Source organism: Apus apus, chromosome 11, assembly GCF_020740795.1.
Source record: "Apus apus isolate bApuApu2 chromosome 11, bApuApu2.pri.cur, whole genome shotgun sequence".
In the NCBI taxonomy this organism is placed as follows: domain Eukaryota; kingdom Metazoa; phylum Chordata; class Aves; order Apodiformes; family Apodidae; genus Apus; species Apus apus.
In genome coordinates, this window is record NC_067292.1 from 15,883,618 (window position 1) to 15,910,463 (window position 26,846).

At 37.4% G+C, this 26,846-nt stretch overlaps 1 protein-coding gene across 3 annotated transcripts in view; it reads left to right on the top strand.

The window, feature by feature from the left end:
- Nucleotides 1–26,846, top strand: part of FTO (FTO alpha-ketoglutarate dependent dioxygenase) — a 228,975-nt gene that overhangs the window by 76,509 nt on the left and 125,620 nt on the right. For all 3 annotated transcript variants that reach the window (XM_051629516.1, XM_051629518.1, XM_051629517.1), the window contains exon 8: nt 22,389–22,513. In XM_051629516.1, coding sequence (XP_051485476.1) covers nt 22,389–22,513 — 125 coding nt within the window. The remainder of the gene's footprint in view (nt 1–22,388; nt 22,514–26,846) is intronic.

A 26,846-nucleotide genomic window follows, 5' to 3' on the forward strand; every position in this document is an offset into this window, starting at 1 on the left:
TGAATTACCAGAGGTCAAAGGTACATGCTTTTAGTTGTGGTTTGGGGTTTTTTGGTTTTTGTTGTGATGTTTGTTTGTTTCAATGTTTCTTTGATATTTTTTTTTTAATTAATGTTTTTTTGTTTTCTGTTTTATCTGAAAATTAGTTTGAGGTAATTTGGGATGGGGGGAGAGTGTGTTGAAACTGTAGTCATTAGAATGTATAAATTGCCTTGGCATTGCATAGGTCCTCCATAAACCCCCTGTTTAAAAGTAATGAAAATGTCTTAACCAAAAGAAGGACAGTCAAAAGCATGTGACAGAAGGCATTCCCTACTTAGGTGCTAAAAGAGCAGATAGCTTCCTGTGTCTCATTCTTAGCTATTTTGGAGATATCTATTACAGAAAAGATTATATATAATAGTAGGGGGGGTGAGATGTATGTATACAGGCACTTTATAATGTGTCAATATACATGGCTGTCATTTCAGGTGATCTGGAATTACTGTAGGCATTCTTGTCCAGCTGTTTCCCAGTGACTGTTTTCAGAATTTAGGAGCTATCTGAAAAGTCTTCAGTTTGTTCAGAGGTTGTGACTTCAGAGAAGTTACCCTTCCCCTAATATTTCAAGCCATGCTCTAAATACCATAGGCTTTTTGCATCTTGCTGAGCTGTGTGCTTTACAGGGCTGGAGTTGGTGAGAGGGAAGCAACAAAGGCTTTTTGGTTTTCACACAGTCCTATGAATGTGTAATTGTTCCTACATCTCCAGGAGAATTCAGTTTTGTGTCCGGGTTTTCTGAGTTGCGGTGTCTCAACTACAAAGACTTTCCAGTGGTCTGCAGCAATTGCAGGGTTTGCACAGGGATGCTGTGACACTGGCTTTGGTCCCATCTGGAAATATGACTGGAACACATTCCTTGACTGCAAATGCTGAGGTAAATGTTCCACCTGGAAGTTTCTTCATGCTGTAGGCTTTCTACCTTCTCCAAATCTGTTAAAGTATGGGGATAGAGAAATAACTGTGGGAGTTCCCTTATTGGTGTTTTTCCACTCTAAAACCTCTCTGGTAGTACCTGAAACTGCTAGAAGCCAGTTACAGGAGACCTGGGTTGACACACAGAGCCCTCAGCAATAGTTAGGACTTGTATGTTGCATTTAAACGAAGTGGTCAGAGAGCAAGGATGAAAATATTAATGTTAAGCCAAAATTGAAAGGGGAGCAGCTCACCTGCGGGGTCAGTGTTCCAAGCTTTGGGTTGTAGTATGTTCTCAGCTCAAATGGTGGTCTTGGGAATTGTGAAGGGATTTGATCATTTGCCTCCACATTTTCCAGGAGAGACACAACTGATCTTGACTTGGTGTTTTAAGAAAACTCAGCATCACACTAGTGTGTTAGCAAGGAGCACAAGTGTTAACAACGTATATTTTGCAGAGCTGCAACATGAGTTCATTGGTGTATAAAAGCTCTTTTTTTTTTTTTTTTTTAAATTCAGTCACCAGCTATGGGCTTAATGCCTGAACTCCTGGATGAAGCTGTTCAATCTGTCAGAAAATTGAAACACCATATAATAATCTATGTACCAAATTTGTGGGTGTTTTAATGTTGCTCTTCAGTAGATTAGATGACTATGAAGTAAGTGGAAGCACAGAGGCAAGATTCTCCTGTCCAGCTGCTCATTTGATTACTTTGTGTTACTGTCTGGTGTGTGCTTGCTTTTGCTCTGCTTTTCTTTTTGGTCTTTTGCTCAGAGCCCTGTGGGGTGCTAAGATTAGTGCTGGTTTGCTTTTGTCATAATCTTTCATGTTTGCTGTGACACATAGGTGAAAAGTAATATTTGTTCTGCTCCAGCGTGCAAGGAATCCAGCTCAGATGCTGAGGACAATTAGTTCTATGTTGTGGGATAAAAAAGCAGACGTGCTAAAATTCTAGGGGTACTTTTCTCCTGTACATGCTCCAGGGGAAACTCTTCATATAGCACTGTAGCTCCCTGTATGACTTCTCTGTTTGATTGTTTAACTGCTGTCTGCTTTTAGTTGCTGGCCTGTGGTTAACTTTATTTCTCTTGTACAAGTGCTAAACACTGCATTGGCTTCCTTCCTCTTTTTTTTTTTTTTTAAGTGTTTTATGTATATTTCAATAGTTTAATTTACCTTTAGAAATGTTTTTCCTACTTCTGCAGAGGATACGGTGGGAGGCAGAATTAAAAAACAAGGTGTTGTGATGAATGGAGCAGAGAGAGAAGTTGAGAGGAAATAAATTCCAGGAAAGAGGGAGGAGCAGGGAAGGAAAACAATTGTAAGAAGGAAGGTAGTGTAACAAAGTGAGAGAAGGTTTTAAAAGAAATGGGAATAAATATATTGGAAGTCTAAATAATCTTGGAAGCACAGGGGATAAAATATCTGTACTTTTAAAACTTTATTTATAGTCAACATAATGAAATTAATGTGGAAGTTGATGCCTTATCTTTCAGAATTATTTTTTCTTTGTTTCTTGTTACTCCTTGAACTTTGAAAAAAAACAAGTGAATGATAGAACAGGAGAAAGAAACTAGGCAGATATTTGCTTCTGTGGGTCACAGAACTGCAAGGTATTGACACAAAGATGTGAATTTTCATCTATTGATCTTGTTGGCTGCAGCATTTAATAGGGTCTTGCTTTGGGAAAATTAAGTAGGTAAACTACTAATAACAAATAGTGCAACTAGTTTAAAATGTTACTTATACGAATGCATTCTTTTACTTTACATGTCATAAATTGGTTTTGGTCTGCTGACATATTTCTGAATCAGCTTTTGTGAAAGAGTTGTGTTATGGCTTTACTGTAGCAGAACACTCAGCCTGAAAGTCTGCAGATGGAGCATTTGTAATAGTATCTGTAAAATTTTAAATTATAAGCTGCCTGATTAAAACCAGAATGTATTTTTTTAGTAAAACCTGTTATTTTTGTGTAAATTCATTTTTACTAATACAAGGGAGAAAAAAATAAAAGGGGAGGAGAGAAAGGAATTATGGGGTAGCAAGAAATGTCCAAAAGAACATGTAACTGAAGGTGTAACTTAAACCTATATAAGTATCAACACTTTAAGTGTGAATAATAAAACCCAGCTTGGTAACTAAGATTTGCTTTAGAAAAGATGGAGCGAGTTGTTTGCTGCTTTGGCTGATATGATTAGAGCAATGTACTTAGCAATTTTTATATTGAAGATTATGTTGTGTGTAAATACGTATTATATTATAATTTCCTAGTTCTGTTTCAAAGTCTGCTGAAATTTGCTTGGTTCTTCTTTACATACGTCACCAATATTTATTTTCTTGGTTTGAACGATACGTATTTGCAGAAATGCTGTAATCTTTTCAAAATATTTTTTTTTCAAAACAACCACTTGAAAAGTTTGCATAATGGACTTGAGTAAATAACAGGACTGTCTCTCTCTGTGATGCTCTTTCCGTAAGTGGAATTCATACAATTAAATTTGTTACCAGACATTCAAGGTATGCTACTTGAAATAAGCTTAGAGATGTACATCAGAAATATTATCTACATCCCATTTTCATTTTACTGTTATCTCCTCTTGTGTTGCATTTGTACTTACCTAAGTTAATAAGCATATATGAATGATGTCACCTTTTAATGTTTTAAGAACTAATTGCATTTTCCAAATATATTTTAACCTAAAAAACCTTTTTACTGCTTATTTCCACAGTACAGCTTCTAAATCTAACACACCACTGGGGTCAGACACTAGGTAGCTGACACAGTGTTTGAACTAGTACTGCATCTCCTGATTTTCTAAGGATAAATGTGATTGCTCAAATATAAATATTTTAGATCACAATGACAGCTGTGGAAATTAAACATAGCCAGGAAAATCTATTTTCTGTCTAGCTAAGTAAAGGAGGGGACAGATGAAAAAATCCCCTGGGTGAATGAATTCCTATGAACAATGATGAATCTTTTCATTTTGATATATTGATTTAATTGTATTCAAGAAAAGAAAAGAGGAGAGGAAAAAAAAATTCCAACTTGGGGTTTTTTACATGCTCTTCATATTCAAATTTATAATTTAAAAGTGAAATATTTAGGTTATCATTCCTGGGCTGTATTGTAGAATACATTGCAAACACTTCTCTAAACACAGGGAAAATTTAGGATAGTTTCCAGAAGGTTGCAATGGTGTCCAAATGGAATAGGCTTTAAAATCCTATGAAAATTTAAGGAATGGGAAGAGGAAAGGGATTTCAAATTTCCTGGGAACTTCTTTTGTCTTAGTTTATTATGAACAGTGTCCTGCTTTCACAGTCTTCAGTCGTATTAAGCATCACCTGATCCTGCTTTAAAATATCTTGATATGTTGAGTCTTGAACAAAATTTCTTTTTTTAAGCACAAATTTCAACACTTGCTTCAGAGGCTGCTTTCATGCAGAACTTCCATTTATAGACTATGTAGCTAGTTTGCACTGAGAAATAAGCAGAGAGACAGTGTCCTGCCAAGAGGTAAACCTTTCAGTCATGTTCATCACAATTTTCTTTTTTTCCCTGAGGTATATTCCTGACTTCTCTAGTTCTGGAGGATTAATTTTCCCTTCCAGCATCTCCTCAGGGTCTACCTACATCTTCACCAAGCTGCTCAGTCCTGACCACTGGTTTGAGCCCACTACTTGCTCTTAGAGACTCTAAGGCTCTGGCTTTTCAGGTGGTTCTTCCAGTTAAGGCTTGGAGCACTTGAGCATGTGGTTGTTAATAAGCTTACACAGCTTCTCTCTGGGCCAATTCTTTCTTGTTTCCACGGCAACTTCTTAAGTACCTCCATCTAGCAAAGTAGCTTTGTAGCAGTTCTATTAGTGATCAACTATTAGAAGTAATTTAGTAGTCTTTTTCATAAACTGTACCAGTCACTGGGTGTTTTTGTTTGGGCTGAAGACTCAAAATAAGCTCTGGACTGCTCAGTTTTTGCATCTGTTGTGACTTTTTTTCTCTACTTTTCTTACTTGTTTTTGCTGAGGTGGGGGAATTAATGTAGGTTGTAGCTCAGAAGTGAGTCCATGGGATATTATTTGTGTATTTAAAAAAATTGTTATATTATGACCCTTAAAATATATAGGCTTTTTTTGGGGAAGAAAGCTCTCAAAGTTTATTGCAAAGTAAATGGTTAAAACGGAGCTGCAGTTACTTGAAAGAGACAAATATACATTCATTATTTCCTGAGTATGTTGTTTTTATGGGAAAGCAAAGGAAGCAATGGCTGGGTGTCATTAAGGAGTAGCTAGTGGAAAGCGGTGAAATGAGCAATGAGACTTGTAAAGTGTCATGAAAACTGAAACACCAGGGTACAAAGTACCGCTTATCCTCACAGATATGGATACCATATGGCAACTTGAAGGGAAATGGAGAGTAGGAGACAAGAATCCTATTATTTCTCACACTTTCATTTGCTTGCTATTTGCTTTGTGCAAACGGCTGAAAGTTGTGCATGAACCTTCTCTTGGCACAGTGTTCATTGACAAGACACCTTCCTTCCCTGTCATGCTCCTTGAAGTTACTTTGGTGTCACTCCTGCTTTGGCACTTCTGATTGTAATTTTATTGTTTTTCTGATAGTTCTAGAATTATCTTTTCTTGACTGCTCCTAGGTTGAAATCTATATTCATATTCCAGTATTATAAGCCTTTCTTCTCGGATAGGATTTCACTTATTTTCCTTAAAGGCAATCTGCTATGGTTGTGTTACTGCTGTCCCTGAAATCTCTGCCTTCTCTCATTCCTCTGGAAGTTACCATTCCTGGACAACTCTTTGTATCTCTTACATATCTTTGGAATCAGATGGACTGGTTGAGAGTTCTTTTAATAGCAGACATTGAAAGGATTTGCTTTCTGGAAAGACAGTTATGTGGTCCATGTGCCTTTGAAATGATACATAGGAGGAGAGACTGTCAGCTCTGTGGGGGCTACTACAGCTGTGAAAAGCTTTGTCACCTCCTCAGCTGCTTCCTCCACCTCCTAAGCTACACACCTACCTGCTGGCCAGAGTTTTCTTCACTTAAAACTGTTTTGTGTTTCTATTTCTCTGAAATTAACAGATCTTCCTTAAAGGTTGCTGATATTCAATACACTCATTTTCCCTGTCACAGTTATTCAAAACATCAATTCTAGCATGTTTCACCCTTGTTCTTCTGACTTCAGTGTTTGTGAAACTTTACTTGAAAATGTTGTTATCTGATGGTGTCACCCAGTGTTAACAGTTGTAAAGACCAAAGCAAGAGTGTTGTACAACATGCAAAACCAGAGTGTGCTTACGTGCTCTCTTTCCTTGTTACTTAGATTGACATTTTCCCCTATTTTGCCTCACACCATCTGGGAGGTCTGTTAATGTCTTTGGTTTTGTCCACACCTACAGCTGTGGAAATAAGCACCTATTTGCCTGTGTTACAGGCAGGTAATGTGACTTTATGGGCAGATGCTTTTGTCACAGTGATGGGTGCTATATCAAGAGAGAACAAGAAAAGCTGCACAGAGAGGTTGTCTAAGAAGGCAAGAAAACTGCAGTATTTAACAGATGATGTTATAAAGGGAGCCTCTGATGCGTACGTTTTATGCTTTGTGTGTTGTAATTCTCAAAATAAATGCTCTTGTGTGTTATATCAGGCTGTTGTGGGCATGTAGTGGTGAAATTACAAATAATAAATTACCATTACTGAAGCTATATAACCTTCTAAACTTAGCACCACAAAGAAATGTCATTTAGTGGTTCTCTGCTATGGAATTTAGTGCAAATATTTGAACTTACCAGTGGTCTAGGAAAGCTGGCATTTTAATAAGTATTTCCAAGTTACAAGGATTACCATTGCACCACTATAATTATTTTGCAATGCTTTTTTCAACACTAGCCTATTTGTGGGGAAGAAATGTCCAAAGGACATCCTAACTTCTCTAGAGAAGTGCTCAGTATGACACAGCATTAAGGGAGAGACTCAACCTGATATATTCTCAATTTCAGAAACAGGGGAAAACTGAAATATGAAGCTATTCCCACTAGAAATGTTGTAAATCTTACCAAATATATAAGCTTTCCTCTTCAACATACATCAAAGGCATAAAACTTGGGAGATTAAAATATGTTTTTAATCTTGGTTTGATGAGCAAAACTTTCACTGTAATATTTATTATGAGAGGCTCTACTTGTGTTGCCTCTTCCCTTTGTTCTGTTTATATATGACTTCCTTTCTTCCAAAAAAGTAGGAAGTATCGCTTTCACAAAGCTGAGGGATATTGCAGTGGTTTGTTCATTTGAGCTGAATCGTTGGCCCACGTGGCAGACACGAACTTTTCTTTTATTGTCCTGGGTCCCAGAGGAAGAGCAATGCTTTCTCATGGCTTCCCATGAATGCCTTTCATTTGTGGAGGAGTTTCAGTGGCTTATGCTGACTGTACAAAGATCAAACAGGCAGGAAAATTGTGGTTTTGAGAATCTTCGCCAAGATTTTTCTTATTTTCCCAGAAGTTTTTCTTCTATAACCCTTTTTTCTTTTTTAATGACAATATTAGGGCAATTAGTTGAAGTTGGTGATGGAAAAAAAGCTCATTCTATCATTTTCTCTTTAGAACTTAAGTTGGTGGGGTTTTTTTTGGTTATTAGAAAATTTGCAGGCATGTAGAGAGAAAACACTAACCATAATTGCAGTCTGTCTTTATTGCATTTGGAATCAATGGTATCCAAAATTACTCCTACAAAAGATATCTTGTGGCTCTTTGGTCCTGTAGCTGGATCTACCCTGGGATGTTGTGCCTGCAGTTCTGCTGAAATCACCCAGCTTTTTTTGCCTGGGCACGAAGGTCTGTCAAACATATTTGACAATGGGATTTGACCTGTTGGGAGTCTCTTTGTTTCAAGAACAATTGTTTTTTTCTCAACAGCTTTTCTTAACGTTCTTGATAAAGGTTTCCTTTTTGCTTAGCTGTTAGTAAACTGATTGGGAAGAGATGTGCAGACCACATCTTTTTAACAGCAGCAATGGCATGTTTTGCCAGCAATGCACCATTTTCATTGTGTTACTCATAAAAACTCATGTTTGTTTGTCATAGAAATTCAGTTTTTGTTGAAGGATTATTTTAATAAAACTAAAGTGGCTTAAGTTTCTGAGGTAAAACACAGCATCTTTAGAGGTCAGATGTAGCTGAAACTTGAACAGCTGTACAACATGCATCCTAGATTGTTTTTAATTGTCTTCCCTTTCTCTAACAGCAGTAATTCTTGTTTATATTGTCAAGAATCTTTCCACTGAGCACAAGCTCACCATACTTTAAGGTCACATGCTTAACCCCACTGCACGGTTACAATGTAAATGGGCCCCCTTTGTTTTCAGTAATGTGTGAGGGGTGGGCACAAGGCAAGGCTGTTCACAAGGCTTAAATTCTAAAACTGGCTTAAAGAAAGCATATTTTGTCTCCATACCACAGTTGTTTAGCATTACTCTTGTGCATCCAACCAACTGCCAGTTTGGCAATGAATTTTTGTGTGTCATTTTGTTCTTTTGACCTGTGGTACTTTTGTCTTTCTTTCTTATTCAACTGAGCTAATGGATTCACCTCAAATAATACCAAACAAAGCTTTTCCTCTTTCCTTTCCTAATATCCTAGAAGTAGTAAACAAAGCTGGAACTGCTTTTTTTCCGTCCAAGACACTTTACATAACATTTTACCAGTCGCCTCTTGTGTGCTGATGTAGACTTTAAAATTAAGACTTTAAAAAAGTCAGATTAAATTAGGATGCACAGTGCTTTTAATCAGGTTAAAAATGAACAAAATACAGTCTTTTAAAGTGGTTTCAGGGGGTTTAAGCTAGTATTACACCTTTCTACCTGTAGTCATTGAGTATGGAGGAAAAATGCTGTTGAAATCTTGAGTTATTTTGGGTTTGATTATCTAGAATTGGCCCCGAGTCCCAAGATTTTAGATTATTTAAACCCCAATGCTGATTGTAATCTGTGGCTGGCATCTGTAGTTGTTTTTGTAGGCCAAAAAAGTTGAAGTCATGCTCTTAAGTAAGTGCTGCACTGTGTCAAAAATCGAGCCCTTTTTTGGGGGATCTCCCTGTTCCAGGTTGTTTGCTTTTTTAATATTTGGTTTTAATATTAGACCATGAATACTATTTGATTCATGTTTGGTTTATGAGACCAGCACATGAAAAGGGTATTTACACATGGCTGGGATCCATCCAGTGGGATGAATCTGATCCAAGAGGGTTGGATGGAACATGTTCTATATGTGTATAATAAATGCTTATAAAAGTACAACACTGTTCTGAATACAGCAAGTTGTAGCTTAGTAGGAGTAGTACTTTCTTGGTTTTCAAACTGTGTTAATCAAGGTAGAATACCAGGTTTTGTTTGCCAGCTTGCAGTTGAGACAAAACCAGGGACTTTCCTGTGGAGAAAACTCTTCAATGTGAACTTCTGTTCATAGTGTTTGGTTGCTGTATTGTAAAACTGAAATGTTGTGACATGTTTTCACAAACTGCTATGCTTGTAGGTTTTGGACACATTTTGTATTTAGTTTTAATTTTCTTACAATTAATCTAAAATTTCTGCATTCTTCTATATAGACGTTATATAGAGAGCAGCTTACTATGTCTAGTGATCTCTCCAGTATGAATCATAGAATCATAGAATCATAGAATCCTAGGGGTTGGAAGGGACCTCGAAAGATCATCTAGTCCAACCCCCCTGCCAGAGCAGGGTCACCTAGAGTACATCACACAGGAAGGCATCCAGGCGGGTTTTGAATGTCTCCAGCGAAGGAGACTCCACAACCTCCCTGGGCAGCCTGTTCCAGTGCTCTGTCACTCTTACAGTAAAAAAATTTTTCCTGATATTCATCTTAAACCTCCTATGCTCCAACTTGTATCCATTACCCCTTGTCCTATCACTGGTCTTCACTGAAAAAAGCTTAACTCCATCGTCTTGACACTCACCCTTTACATATTTGTAAACATTGATGAGGTCCCCCCTCAGTCTCCTTTTCTCCAAACTAAAGAGACCCAGCTCCCTCAGCCTTTCCTCATAAGGGAGATGTTCCACTCCCTTCATCATCCTTGTGGCTCTGCGCTGGACTCTTTCAACTGCTTTGACTAGTCAAAGAAGTTTAAACAGGATGATATCTGCCAATACTGAAAGACTATTTAACACTCAAGAACATAATGATAATTTGATATTAGAGTAGTTCTGTCTGTTAAGAAACATTTAAGAAACTTTTTTGTGAAACAGAAATAACAAATGTATGGCATTTTAGGGCTGCAAATAAGTAGTAGAACAAATGTAAGTCACTCTTATTGACAACAGAGGTGTTGATGAATATGAAAAAACAATAAAATATTATTAAAAGGCAGTCTGTATCCTAATGAAAATGTTTTAGCTTATTTTTCCTAAATGAATCTAAATTTACATCTGAAATACAAATTTAAAAAGGAAGAAAACCCCACAAAAACAAATTCCTGAATCCAAACATTGGATTGAAGAGACCAGAGATTTTTATAAAATGTGTTTTCCCTCTTTAAGAAGAGAACTGTTTATATATGCAGCAGATGAATAGTTTGGATGATTGTTCACATAGACTCTCTCTCTTATTTGTGGACTCTGAATGCTGCAAAGTGTGATTTGCCCTGTAGTGTCATGTTAAAGCAGAATGCGAACCAGATAGTAACATTACATGGAGATCTAGAGCTCTGGTGTAGCTCACCATGATCTATCTTTAAGGACAGAAGTTTTTGTGTGAGAGAACACAGGTCAAACCCTACTTTGTTAATTGCTATTTTTCACTTCTGCAGCAACCCAGGAGATCCCAAAGCTTCCTTTCTCAGAGTAGTGGAGATCATCTCCGTTGTGGCATGTGCTCACTACATGCCCATGTGTCTTGGCCAGTTTGTTAATACATGCTTGACATGGCTTTGATTTTTACTAGTGAATTAACTGGTCCTTCTCCAAGAGTGCAGAGGTGATTAGTCAGCCACCTTTGACCTGTCTCTCAAGTTGGACTTTGCAGCTGAACTTGAGAACCCATATCTTATTTCAGGCACCTACAGAAGGAACCGTGAAGGAAGGGTGAGGCAGGAGCTGTGAAAGTCTGAGTGCAGCGTGGCACACTGTTGTTACAGGGTGTCACAGAGTAGCTGTGCTTTCTGTTTGCCAATCCTATGGTTTGTGAGCACGGGGTGCAAATGCCACATTTGTTGAATTGCCAGAATCTTTAGCATATGACTTTTGTTTCAGAGAATATTCAATTTGCATGTATTCAGTGATCTGTTGATCATGGTGTTGGTGGTTTTCTTTCTTAGGCACATGACTCCTGATAGAAGTTTATTTTCCCTGATGGAATGCTGTGTCATCAATGAAAGATCGTCTAGATAATGATTTTTGATAACTGAAGTGTTCAGATAGTTGACCATTCAAGCTTTAAGTTCTTTCCCTAGTGTTAATCTATAAGCACTTGAATGTGCATGGAAAGTGAATATGGCAAATTGGTACAATTTAGAACTTAATCAGACTCTAAATAAAACTATTTCTGAAATAAGTGTTTCTAAGGCACTAGTAGGTACAGAAAGTAAATGTTAAAATTTTGTTGACTGATTTATTTTGCCCCAAGCTGCTTCCTTATTCTTTCCTTGTGTGTACTTTTAGTTGTTGGGTTAATTAGTTGATAATGTTCCTTTTAAGGATGAAAAAGGAACCTTTTATTTTTTTTTTCCTCCTGAAGAGATAAACTAGTTACTGAGTGCTTACTTCCCAAGTGTGTGAAAGAGAGCAAAAATCCTTCCCCAAAATCAAAATAAAGTCAAAACAAGCCCGTATGGGATATTAGGAAATATTAATGGAAGAAAAGTGGTACTTTTATAGTATGAACTACTAACATGTTATTTGTCATATCCCTATAGCTGTAATGTTTAGATCTCTGATGAAAGGAAAACATGGGCAGCATCCAAATCTGAAGTCCAGGAAGTGCCATCTATAGCGTGGCCTTTTACTGGAACACAACTCGATCAAAACAGAATAATCAATAACTGGCTGCAGGTTTGTGTTAGCAGGTATAAAGTGTAGGTGTTGCAGATATATTACATTCAGAAGAACACTAAGTAGCAAGAAATGCTGCTCTGTGCCTTGCACAATGTAGGTAGGAAACTGGTGTCACAAGAGCATGAGAAGTTCTGTGGGAAGTGACCTGCCCTCGGAAGGGGTGGGGTTCTGCCTGTGTGTACCGTGGATTCACGCTCCAGCTCCATGATGCCATCCTGTAATAAAGCAGGACATGACAAAACAGGGGTGTTGTCTGTGGTATTCCCTGGACTGTGTGCATCTGTATGAAGGCTATGCAGGCATACAGAAAGAGGATTAGGCAGAGTTTGCTTTCTGGTTAATTAACTTTTATTTAGGAGGGAGGGTTGGTTTTGTTCTGGGAAAAAGTGTAACTTTCTCTTGAGCCTGCAGGTTTGCAAGCTTGGCAGATGTATTAATTATAGTAAAGCATTACTTCAGTTAGCATTGTAGGGGTACCTGTACTACTGAATTAATTTTGCAATTTTTTCTTTAAAGTGCCAAATTTGTGTTGCCTGTGTGTACTGGAAAGGCATATTCCCCTTTATCATTCATAAAGGGAAATCAGTGTCCATTTATAGGTGGCATTGCAGGATTATGTAGCTTTATGTTCTGTTGTCAGGATGATGTGGAAATGTGTTCTGAATACGACAGAAATAATAAGCAATTGCCTGTCCCCTCTGAAGGGATCTATATTTACTGTAAGTACTACATCCAGAGTACTGACTATGTATTATGGGTGACTCATGAGAGCTAAATCAGTAAATTCTCTGTATGTTCTCCTTTGTCAGCCCCCCATTTTTAAAATTTGCTGTTATATTGCATTTGTTTGTACACTTACACTGCACACCCCCGTGGCAAGTCATCACCATTTGCATGGCCTGTATAGGAAGTGCCTAGCACATGTTTTTATGTAAAAATTCAGTTGTACTATACCAAAACCGGAGGAGGGTAAGGCAGTGAAATCAGATTTACCTACTTTTCAGTTGAGGAACAAGCATCACAGCTTGCAAAGTTTATTTCCAAATGCTTTTTTAATCAACCTCTAGTAGTGGGTGCTGGTGTCCATGCTGCTTGACAATGCCATATTCTGCACACATTAATATATCAGCTTCCTGTGCTCTTCCCAGGAGTGTGCTCTAAATTATTTTTGTCTCTTTTGTCGTGCCAGCTAATATTACCACTGCACTTACACAATCAGGAATTTTAAGTTCAAATAAAGGTGTGCCATGGTGTCACTGTGGTAATGAAGCTGTTACTTGAGCCACATGTGACAAAACTTAATTTTTGAAACAACGTGGGGAGAATCTTATTCTCCAGGGAGTATCCACAGACCTGGTGCCTTTATAGTACTGTGAGGATGATAAAGGCATTGAAACCCATATGTCATTCAAAGATACAATTCAGCTTTATGTGGTTATCTTGCATATGTACTGAATTGCTATTCTGCTATGGCATGTGTCTTAGACAAAGCATGCCCACAGGCACTTCTGGACATAAGTGGCTTGCTATTTCATTTGATTGTGACTTGCAGCTTCTTCATCCTGCAGTGTTTAATCCATTCAGTAACTTGGCGTTTTGTGTTTTGAATTATTTCAGTAAAACTAATGACACTGGGAATACAGCCCAAATTATTGCACAGCTGTATTTTTACTAGATATTGTGTTAAAAGTATTGTGGCTAAGGCAGTAAGTGGCTTGATGGCAACAGGTGGTGTCTTCAGTGATGGGAGGAAAATGGTGTTCTAGGCTTTCCCATATGAAATAGATACCAAGATGTGCTTTCCAAGGAAATCAGTGAAATGACATGTAAGTAAACACTAAACGATAGTCACAAATAAAAATGCAATTATTAATTCAGAGTCAAGCACTCCCTGTGTTCCATCTTTCTTAATATTTTGAGGATGGTTAGAAATCATTTTTCCTGTGAGCAGTAATATTAGGTTTAGTGATTCCAGTCTGTATTTTGAGCCCTACTGGGACCAGATGTATAGTTTGGAGATTTTGGTATAAGTCTGTATCTATAAATATTTCAAGATAAGCTTGTATGCAGCTTAGCATATTAGAGCTTAAGTATAAATTAGATGAGTCAAAGCAAAGTCTTGTTTACATGTAGAATTATTTAATGAAAATCAATAAAATTATGAGTACTTAATTCAAGCCAGCGTTCATTTCAGCGTTTAGTAAGATGGTATTACCTACTTCTGGTTTTGAAGCCCATAATTTTTTCCTCTCCTTCCCCCCCCCCAAATTATTAATAATACTTGACTATGCTAATTTTGATATGCTAAGAAAACTATAGGGTATTATTTTGCATTCTTCTGAACACCTCAGATCATTTATTGTACGATTCTTCAGTGCTTATTAGACCTGTCTGCTGGGGAAGTGAACTTGTGCAGGTTGTACTCGGCGTGATTCAGTATTGCAAAGTGTAAGCTGTCCAGAGTGCACATTAGTGAGGTGGGTCTTGGGTTGCAGCTTAGCTGAACTGATTTCAGCAACAGTAAATAACCACTGAAGCATAGACTGCTGTGCAGTCCTTCAGAACTGAAGTGGTCAGCCTAACTACTGTTTGCATGTGACTAAAATGGGAAAAGGGAGGTGTATACAAAGGAGTGAATTATAACAAAGAGCACTTTCTGCTTCAGTTCTTGTTCAGAAAACATATGTTCAGCCATGCAGGCAACAGTTGGGGTAAAGACACACTGTAGGTTTGGAAACAAAAGGCGTGTTCTTTTCTTGCATTCACAATGTTTTCAAACATATTCACTTGTTAGGGAGTAGCCTGTCAGCTGGATCTTCTTGCAAGCGTGGTTTCTTTTTCCTGACTTCTTTCAAATGCTTTTTCCCCACAATGTTTTACACTTCATATAATCCAGTATGCATGGTAGGCCTGCTTCAGTCTTTGTGCTATTGATGATTCAGAGGTGGAGGGGCCTTGCTCTGGGAGAATGTGGCTGAAGAGTAACCTTTCACTCACCCATACATCTGAAGATACTAAACCACTCTTCTTCCAAATAACTTGAGTTTAGTTGCTCTTTCTTGATGAGATGGTTTATACTTCACCTATAGAACACTGCCAAACTGATTAGTGCTACAAAAATATTTTGAAAGTGTTGGTCTTTATAGGGTTTTTTTTTTCTTTTTAGCTAAGTATTGAAAATCTTCCAGAGACCTAACACAATTGCATTGATTCATCCAGTAAAAAAGATTTTTCTTTCTCCATGGGAAATTATTTCCACTTTGTCATGCCAGAGTAACCAACAATTACTTGGTTATTACTTCTGTTCAGATTCCTTTTTCCTAAATATATGGTTCAAGACTCTAGTATAAATACTCTTATGTAGGCATGAAGGTAATGGTTATTTCCAAATAACCTCTGCCTGGTTTAATTTATGACCTTTAAACTCCAATGGCTAGAAAATGTACTGTTTCAGCTCTATGGGTATAGTTAAATGGTCTGACTTTCTAGTGTAGACAAGTCCTAAAGTTTTTTTTGGAAATGTCTAAGTGATCCACTCTCTGTAGGCTTTTCTAGGGCAAACTACTCATCTGTCAAGTCAGGTATTCATCCTTTGTTGTCAGCTGTGAATATCTCAAAGAGAACAAGGGCTCCCTACGTATTAATGCGTGTAGACTTGCATCTAGAGCTTAAGCATATGTCTGACTTTCAGCATTCTGCTTTATAATTGGGTTATGTACCTGCTTAGTTTAGATGTGCACCCTTGAATATAATGGTAGGGATGAATATATAATCCTCACCGCAATGGTTTTATACCCCAAACTTGAGCCTCCTTTCCTTTTAATCTACAAAAATATAAAAGTTATGCATCTTTAATAAAAATCTTTTTCTTTATATTTTATTTAAATACAGACACAATATTTGACTGAAACTGTTGGAAATGCTCTGTCAATAAGCAGAATGCTTATGGAGTTTTATGTTGGCTGGTGGATTATTCATGTATTCTGTTAGAGTATTCATAGGGTTAGCTGAATTCAGTAGCCTGGGAAATTACCACTGAGGAATGTCCAATGATTAGGATTTCCCACATAAGGCCCTTCAGACCATGAGGATCATTTAGACAACTAGAAAATCCACAGACAAGAAAACTTCATGTAAATATTTTCTGATGGAAGGTGCCAGCAAATACATCCTTGCCAACACATGTCAAAACTGCCAGAAGATCAGTGAGGATGGGGATTAACTTTTTAGCACTGTCGTCTTAAGAGCCTTGACAGGGAAACGTTATTTAAATGTTTTTCTTTGACTGCATGTGACTGAAAAGATGTTAACGGTAGATAAAACTAATATAAAGCAGTTAATGATACTGACATATATTCCAAGTCTGCACCTTTTTCTTTTCACTGAGCTCTGTTTCAGACATCCTTGAGACTACTCCAGCTTTAAAATAAATTGTCCTTCCTTCTGGAATGAAATTTGATGATTTGTCTGCAGTCTGATAAAAGAAAGCACATGCTAGTATATTGCTTCTTTTCAGGAATTTTTTGTTTTGTTTTATAGGCTCTTTAAAAGAAATTATGTTTTAGATGTTGCAGTGACTTCCCTGACTCTCAGGAAGAAAACAGTTAATAGTAATTTCTTTCCTTTCAGCTCCCATGAGCCTACCTTCATTGTACAGTTTGCATATAACAGCTAGTAAGAGTAGAATGTACTGAACCTTAAACAAATCTATTAGGATCACCATGGCAAGAAACTGGGAAAATGGCAGGAAAAAGGAACAATGATTTTGTAAACCCTCCAAAGGTCAGAAAAAGGCTTTCAGTAAGTATGCAGAGGCTAGAAATCAAATCCCATTTCCTATCATAAGAAACCAGTTGTTTTAGCAGCAGTGGTTAATGTACTGTATGTGAAAGATTTAAGACTAGTTGGAAAGCTTTGCTTCTGTTTTATTAGGCTGCTATTGAAAAGCCAACAGCATAACTTCAACTAGGTGCTTTGAGATTTCTTAATGGGCTGTCAAGGCCAAGACACCAGGTCTGTGCTATACTAGCTCTTTCCTGTACATTAAAACAACAGGGGCCAAATGATCATATACAGAAGTATGAATTACTTGATGCTTTCTCTGTTCCATATGGTCAGCCATGTCTTTGGCAATTAATCATGTACGGAATCAGTTGAGTGCTCTCTGAAGCATTGAAGTCAACATTTAGTTGTACCTGTGCCAGGGGGGCAGTGGGGGTTGTGAGCATAAAATAGCAGGATGAAGAGCTGCTGGCGCCGAAGCCAGAGCAGCTGGCTTCTATAAACAACACTTTTTCCCTCTTCATTTTATTTTTTTTTAACTTTCTTTGACAAACATGAGCCATTTTTCAATATCATCCAAAACACGAGGGTTGCTGAGTGAAACTGTGATATCTGGCATAGTGGATTAATAAACAAAAGGCAGAGAATTGGGTTTAATGTATCCAAATTACTGGGTGATAACTTAAACCATACTGGCTGCTTCCACCATATCAATGAAAATGGGTGTGTTTGCTCGTATTTTAAGCAAAGATATTAAAAGTAAAGAAGAAATGAGCAGTGGTTTGTAAGCAATTACTAGCTTTTTTATTGCATAGAACTTATGACATGTTAAATTAACATGGTTTAATAGATTTCAGGTTTTGAGGCTTTTTTCCCCTTTAAAAGGTACAGTGTTGTAGTTTCACAGAATTTCATCGGGATATTTTTTTGCCCTAGGAGCAAAATAAAGTCACAGAAATAACAAGGAAGGCACCGAATTATATTTAAAATTTTAGCCCTGCTTACAGATTTTAAACTTTCAATTTTTCCTTTCTGTATTAGCTATTGATTATTGAGAGGTGACTGCTATATTAAAGTAGAAGTGGTTAGTAAAGACTCAGAAGCTTATTCTGTTTAAACTGGTGGTGAGTAAATTAAATCTTAACTCAGAGTGAAAAATCTGATTTGTTGACCGAATAAAGTGGGACCAAGAGACAAACTGTCCCAAGTGCCACTTTAGTTCAGACTGAAGGCTAATTTGTTTGACAGAATACTAGGCTTCATATCTCCAGCTATACAAGGTTTCTTACCTTAAATCTGGCTTCTCAAGATGTCTGTATTGAAGGAAGGAAAAACTCTGTTTAAAAATGTACTGGTGAGTGCTGTGGGGTGTTTAAAGGTCAGGGGTTTCTTTGGCTTGTTTGTAAGCTTGTCATGGTATTCACCCAGGATGCATACACTTAAGTAGGGTAGTGGCCTATTGATGTTGAAACATAGTTTCTTCTGCTGTGTATCTAAGAAAAAAAAAACCAACAAACTATTATGCACTCCTGTTACAATACCTTGCTTAGCTTTGTTGACCCTCCTAAGAAGCAGCTAATATTGAGTGTGTATCCTGGGTGACTAATAAGACTTGGTTATAACAATATTTATTCAGTTGGTGTCACTGATATGTTGTGTCAGTGGGAACAAGAGGAGTATGATATTGGTCTCTTAAAATCTTGTCCTAGTACCTTTCTTTCTTACATAATAAGAGAAGATGCTCTGGTGGCTGTTGCCTGATTTATCAGGAGAACACTTTATTTAGTTCTGCTGCTGTACCAGGAGGAAGATAGAGGGTTGAAAGTCCTAAATGCTATCTACGTAGTAGGCTACAGAAGGCTGAATTGGCATCTGTTACATACTTGTCTATATATAATGTGTGTGTATGTATGTACATACATATACAGCTTTAGGCTTTTTTGAGAGGTGGGTTATGTGTTTGTTTTTAAGACCCTGCCATTTGGGATTTACGAATAAATGCCCTAAATACATGAAGAGATCTGTAAGGAGAATTGGGGAAGATTTGCTGAAAATATTAACAGAACTACTTATTAAAGAGACATACTGGCCAATGAGACAAGAAGTTGCTTCCCTCAAGTGGTAAGCAATTTGTGTAATCTCGTTGCTTAGGTTGTCCAGGATATGTTTTTGCCAGCTCAGGAAGCAGAAGAAAGAAAGTTTCAACAATTTGTAAACATTACCACCCTCCAGAATCTCTGTGAACACAAAGATGAGATAAGACAGGCTGTAGGGCTGGTTACGTTGTTTGTTTATTCTACTGTCTTGCAGTCCCAAGTGTGCTGAAAAACACTGAGTCAGTGTTGAGTCCAGTTCAGAAATGTGAAGGCTTCACTCAGCATTGGGCAAAGGGGGCCTCTGCAGACAATTATCTGTCATTAAAGAAGATTAAAAGAATTGAGACCCAAGGTCAGATTTTCTTTGATGGGATGTGCAACTATAGTGATGTTCAAAAGAAGGTCATTCCTGCCCTTTAGAGCCAGGGTGGTATCAGCTGGGTTTCTGATGGATTTTTATCAGTGTTGATGTGAGGAAATGGCTTTCCCAGCTGATAACATCTTTGACCAAGTTTCTTGAACCCTTGACCTTTATCAGTCAAGGTATATATTGAATGCCCTTCTTAGAAATAAATCCCAAAACAAGTTACATGGCAAAGAAAACTTTCAAAGGAGCGTGTTTTGTAATATTGTTTTACCTAGAATGCTGCTTTATTTGATACAGTCTGGGATTTTTATTAAGATTATAAGAATGGCGAGTTATTAAGAAATGCCTCCATAAAAGCTCCCATGAAGCCCTGCACTTGCATTCAGGGTAACCTTACTGCCCTCAGCACTCGTAGAAAACAAGTAAATCAGTTAAATTGCTAAGTATTGTTGTTGAATGTTGCTTAATAGTACTATTTCACCCTCTAGGTAGCTGCAACTGTACTTGCAGGGCTCAGTAAGGAAGCGTTTATGATGTCAGTGTCAAACTATGAGTTTGACATGAGCTGTGTACATCACCACATAAATGAAAGGTGTTAACAGAAGGTTGGAGCAATAGAATTGCTCTCGCAGTAAAAAATTGAATTATGTTCAGTTTCCAGAATTATGATGTTACTGTAGATGGAGGGGACTTTGGGTAGTGGAACTCAGAACCGAAGTGGCCCTTTGGTCAGGCCATCAGAATTCCTACAGAAGCATTATGTGGTTGTGACTATTTGGAGAAATGGTCACCCATCTTTTCTGACTGGTAATAGTCTAATAACATCATCTATTAATCAGATTTTAATCAAAAATTCTTTAGGAACTATCAGTTCTCCATGCTGTACGCTTTGGAAATAACTTTTTTTAGGGCATCTTGATGTTTGTTGCTTGCTAATAACTATACTTTCAGCTTTGTGAGGTATGGCATGATGAAACTTGGGGCTTTTCTGCAGTCTTGGAGAGAAGCAGACTTCACCATCACCATCACATCATGGATTTCCCTATCCCATTGTAATTAGTAAGGTCATCCAAGGATACTGGAAGGGAAATCTTAGTGTACTGTGACCTTAGCTGTATGGCTACAGTCTGATCATCCTATAACATAGAGCTAAGCTTTAGTTATAGTACTGTGTCAAGTTAAAGCCTTAATAGGTATATTCTGAGTAACAAGGAGTGTAAATTTCTATCAGTTAAAGAAAGTGTGTCTTTTCATCTCATAGGAGTATGTTCTCACATGCTGAAGTCCTCTATCACGTCCTGCTTCAAACTGTGCAGCTGCTGGGTGAGGCTGTAAGATCAGGTTTGTTGAAACTGGCAGATATTGGAGCTTGTGGAAAAGATGTTGTAGGTCAGTGGAAGGGGAAACCCATGTCAGGGAATCCTTATCTGAAAATACTCTGGCTTTTTTGTTTGCTTTGTAATGTCAAAGCAGGGTCAAGAATGTGATCTGTACAGACAGTTTTGAACATTTTGGATTTTTACAAGAAAATGTTCTTTTTGATGTTTAAGTCCCATATGACGGGTTAATGCCTGTTGGTAGACCAGCTGATAAAGCTGGGAGATGGGGAGGAAGGTGGTTTTTTTGTCATCTGATGTTGCTGTAGTAAAATTATGTTCTGTTTCTGTGAACCCTGTCATGCTTGTGTCTTGGAACCACCATGGTGGTAGCAGTATTACCACTACTTTACATAGCTTAAGAAGTGTATAATCTGCATATTATTCTTCCTTGTGGAAAAACCCCCCAACCCTGTCAGACCAAGGATAGATCTTCCTATTTTCACAAACTGAAGGTAATAACAAGCATTAGTCTCACAAAATCCCCAGAGGAATTTTAGTGGTTGTACATTTGGGCAGGACAGAATGAATGTGTATGTGATGTTGCAATGAGGCCATGTGCCATGTTTTATAGTCATGTTGTTCCTATAAGAGAAGCCATGCTGGGAGTAGGAATTGCAGCTCTTGGTGATGTGTGTGTTTTTAAACTCTACAACTGCTCAGGTTAGAAATATATTTTTGGTGGAAATAAAAAAAGGGCGGGGTGTGTGTGTGCAAGGATTCTGTCCATTCAGTCATCCTTCCCACGAGTGTTTATGTACTTCAATACATTTGCACAACTTGTGACTGACGGTTATAACACCAAAAATAATGATGTGAGTATCAGTGGCTGGTTGAGGCACAGGCCAATACAGTATCTTCATTGAAGGAAGAAACCCTCAGCACCAACTTGGTTGTGGTTGGACTGGCTGGTGTGTGTTAGTAGCATGAACATCAGCATGTGCCTTTCCCAGGTTGGCAGACATGGGGAAACAGGGGAGAGAAGAGGGCGAGTTAGTAGTTGAAGGCAAAGGTGGAATGAGGAAGTTGGACTTGGCTTCTGGGTAGGTGAAGGACAATAAGATGATCTGTAGTTTTGTTACATTAACATCAGCTGTGGACACAACCTTGGGAAGGCCAGTAACTTCTGGTCTGCAGAGGCCAAGTACTTCACAGATTACTTACATCCATTGTGTGTATGCATATATGTATTTTAGCAATTTTTATTTATTCTATAAATGAAAAAAGCTAGAGTTTTACTACTTGTTTATTTGTAAGGTATTATAGTAAACAGAACACGGGGACATCATCAGAAATTCCATTCAGAAGGTACAATACAAACAGGTATTTTCTTCTTTAGCTTCACCAAGGGTCAAAAGAGAGGGAAAATCCCCCAAACAAATGCTGTATTGAGAGAAACAGATTATTTGATACAAGAAAATATTTAAAAAATAATTATGTCTCAGGAAAATGAGAGCTAGAATGCACAGTGTCTTGTTGTGTTACTTAAGGCAATGAGATTTTAAGGCTTACCTTATATGCCATGTATATTGATTAAATACCAGATATATGGTGGCCATTTCTAACCATCATTTACTGTATTGATTTGTCAGCAGTGGAACTGTAATAAAAAAAGCTATTGATTTACTGTCCTTATTTGCTTATGGGCTTTTTATTAATTTTACACATTGTTTCCTATTTCTAGATTATTATTTTTATGTGTGGTTTTTTTTTTTTTCCCTTTAAGACAAGCCTGGTCCTCTCTGAAGTTAGAAAAGAGAAACAAACTGAGGAACAAAGGAATGAAACCATCAGCTGCTTCTTGATAGTTCTTACTGAGCGACAAAAGCTGCGTCAAGTATGGACAGCAAGGTGAGACATTTTTGAAAAATAGTAAGATAATAAAATTAGTACGTATCAAATAAATAAGAATAATAAAAAGAATATAAAATATACCCCTGTAAGTTCTCGGGGGGGGACAAGTTGACATTAAAAAAAAATAATTCAAAATTTTTACGGTTCAAATAGTATTTTTCATTGGATGGAATAGTCAATGTTTCTGCTTCTGATTTCAGAGTTACTTTGTGGGACAGAATGCTCCCTTAGCTTAAAAATTGCAGTCTATTGATAGCAGTTTGATAGGCAGCATACTAGCTTGAGGACTGGTATCACCTCACGTGCCCTAAGATTTTCCTTCTACTACTAACAGCATGAGCAGTACTCCTTGCTGGCACACTGGGCTAATAGATGCCCTTCTTGTCTGCTTTCTTCATCAACTTCACATTCTCTTGTGGTGCCCAACTGGTGTTAATTGGGTTGTGTTGGGTAAGATTGGCATAAATGTAAATATTGCTAGTTTGTAACATGTGATTGTGTTATTATACTTGGGTTCTTAAATTGAACTCATTGCCATGGCAAGAGATCAGATGATGTCACTAACAATTTAAAAAAAAAAAGTTTGTTTTTTTTATTGGCAAAAGTTAGTTACTGGAATGTGGTCAGATGAATGCATTTCAGAAACTACAGATACATGGTACTTGTAGTTTGTTGAGAAATATGAGAATTTAAAAAAAGAGTTTCCACCATCTTCTACCTTGCATGCTTCTGTTTAGCTGCCAAGTCGATGGCACCTTTTCCCACATCCATTTCTAAAAGCTACAGATTTATACTCATTTATGAATGTATTTTTTTCCTTATTTATTATAATTACCTAGAATACCCAACAGTCTATGAAATTTTGCTACCAAATCTACAGCTTTCGTTGTAAGCACAGGACATCTCCCGGTTTCAAATTCAATGCAGTTGTTAGTCAAAAGTGTTTTTTTAATGATATTTTGTTAGTCAAAACTAGCACTTAATTGGCATGATTATTTTACCTTCACTAAATGTTCCAGTTAAGGGAGTTTTCCTGTGTTTTGTTAGTGTAAAGTTTTGAAAAGTTTCTGAAACGTCTGTAAGATTGACTTAAAAAGTTAATTATAGATATTGAATCTCACACTTTTGTGGCTTTGCTGTTTCCAATGACTGCAGTGAGTGAACTTGAAACATTTCAGAAGCTTTAGATAAAAATTAAACATTATTGCGTAGTAGCAATTATTATACAATTTAGAGGCTGTGTCGTATAAAGTTTGCCTTCTTATGAGTATGGTCTGCACTAACTAGTTAAGACATCAGAGTGGAAAAGAGCTTCACAAGGTGGGTCTGCAATATTGCTGGTATTATCATGTAGTTTGTGCTTCTTCCTTTTTGAGGAATCGAAGAGATTTTTGTGGGGTTTTGCCTTCCATCACTATGCATACTAAATAATGCAAACAGTTGGACTACAATGGAAACAGAGGAAATCACTTCAGGTTTTTCTGAGGAACACGTGCATCTTTGTTGTGAACCAGAATAGAAAGCTTCCTTCCTAGAGATAAGAGAAGGTTAAGTAAATCTAATGAGTGGGGGTGTCTTTTTTAGTATTCGTTTAGTTTAACAATTATTCCCTGACATGGGCAGTGATGGGGACTGGTGGCAATCAGGACTCACTGAGCAGTGACGTGGGTTGTGGCGCTTGTGGCCTTAGCCCTGCTGCTCAGGCTGCAGCCAGAGGCTGGAGCCAGGGTTGCAGTTGTAGACGTTGTCTACAGACTCAAAGGCTCAAGTCCTTGGGTGGGGGTGGGGAGAGGCTCAAGCAGACAAAGTGCAGGCCTCCTTAAAACTAAACACCTGAAAGAAAATTTCAAGAGCATTGTGCCTTGAAAGTTCTGAAATAAAGTGTCCTTTGAGTATTAAATATCCTTAATCCTTTTTCTTTTCATTTGATGTTTCCCATCCCAGTGACCTATCTGAGAGTCTCATCCATATGATCTGCATAAACAGACTGTTACCATACACCTCACTTTGCTTCATCAAAGCTTCAGCTAGATGTCTGGAATGAAGCACTGACTGTGGTAGCCATCAAGCATAGGGTGGTGAAAGTTATAAAACGTCCGCTGTGGTACTAGCAGGGCTGCCCATGTTTTAGAGATCAGTCTATTGTGTACTTTGGAATTACATGAGAAAAATGTGCTTGGACAGGAAATAATTAGCACTTGTCAAAGGGCAGGCAATAGGTTACGGTATTTTACTTTCAACAGGCTATCAGGGGATCAGCTAGATTAGATAATAGAATTTTTTTTTTCCTCTGGAAGTTAAATACAGATGACTCTAATTACCTTACATTGTGCATTAGAGAGCACATTATGAACCGTACAACTTCAAGAAATTTAGGTCAATGAAGGGAGAGCAGCTGGCAAAAACTTTACTCTGCATTTGGTCTTTGTAGAGTTGATGTGGACATTCTGTTCTTTCATGGGTTTTATGTGTGTCATTGACACCTTAAATTAAAAAAATACATGCTGGAAACTGTTGATAAAAAACTGGAGCTTTTTGAAATTTAGCCTTTCTCAGAGAAAGCACGTGAGCTCTTTTGATATGTCTGTGAATCTACTTGGTTAAAGCATGTCCTTGCATTATTTCCTTTGAGTTATACCTGTGGTTTTGCATATTCTGAAATTACTCTAAGTTTTTATCTCGGCTTCATAGTCCAAAGCACATGGTAGTGCACTCAGTGTTACAACTTACCATTTCATGTACTTCTGACTTGAGGATGTCATCAGTATCTTAAGTATTTGAGCAGGTTGTGTTAGGATTCGAGTTGTTCTGTGTTGAGTGGTAATGATCCAAAATATTCAGGTAGGACTCAATGAATGTCCTCTAAGTGTTAACAGAAATGGTCCAGAGTTTCTAAAGCCCCAGATTTGTTTATACTGCGTGATAGTGCCTGATGGACAGGTTGTTATAGCTGTTAGAGAGCTGCTCTAGCCCTTTGAACTGACCCCTTCTTGACCTCTGCTTATAGAGGGTCACTGTTCAGCTCATAAAGCAAGGGGAACCTTAGATTCTACTGTAACAAACAGAGGGTAAAGGGAACAGCTGTGAATTTTGGACTAACCATGCAAACCTGTGTAGACTTTTTAGGGTCACTGTATGATAATGAAAATTGTTAGCAAATTATATGGAAATTTAACAGCAATAGTGGGAAAGAGGGGGTGGAGTCTAATGCATTGGGTTTGATAAATGAAGTGTGAAGTTACCCATCTGGCTCTAGACAGCCCTCTTTTTCTCTACCAAAGGGAAACATTTAAAAATAACCATGGTACATCTAGAATCAGTGACCCATACAGAGGGCTGGAATAGATCAAGATTTAATGATGGCTGTGGAAAAAATCATCATTTGAAAAGTGAGACAAAGGATGAAAAAGTACAGTTCAATATCTGCACCTGATTCATTTTCAAAAAAGGCCTTAATATTTGTAGCCCATTGATGATGCTATTGACATTTTTAATTTTACTATTTAACTGGAACCAGAAAAGTTGTCTAGCATAAAGAAACATTTTGGTCAAAAAAAAAGTATTTGAATTTCAAGAGAGAATGTTGCACTTTTCCTGATCAGTAAATGCCCAAGAGAATGGCCATTTATAGTATATACTGATAGTATAGTCCAATTAAAATTGTCTCTTATTTGTCCTAATAGAACTTGTATCATGTTATATTGTCTTTCATGCTTTGCATACCAAATTTAATTGCTACTAGTTTTTTGCTATTTTCTTCATCTAGATCCATTTACTACCATGCTGATTTGTCATCCAGAAATCAACATTAGATTATTTTCAAGGATAATTTTTAGCCACACGGCAGTTAAGTGCTATACAAAAACCATGGTTAGTTAAACCATAAGTATATTTAATATAAAAAAATTATTAAACCGAAGTGATTTTAATATGATGCAGACTGTCCATATTGGTGTATTTCTGAATGAAGCTGCACCACTTCTCTTAGGTAAATTCAGGCCAGTGTATAGGAACTGCCAAGATTTGGAGAAAGACATAATGAAGTGGAAGTTTAATAAGAAAAATAAAGTTATTTATGCTGGATGTATTTTCACAATTGTGCTACTTAGTTGAATAAACATTCAACAAATAATTTGGACCATTGTTATAAGGTCCTTCTCGAACCCATAACCCATTTTGTAGATCCCGTCACTGTATCTTTAGTCGTTATATTCTTCCATCTCTGCACAACACTTCAAAAAAGAACCTCTTACTCATGGCAAATCAGGTAAGTTTCAGGTTTTAAGTCAAACCTGAGCTATAATTCCGTAGCATTTTTTTTTGCCTTTGT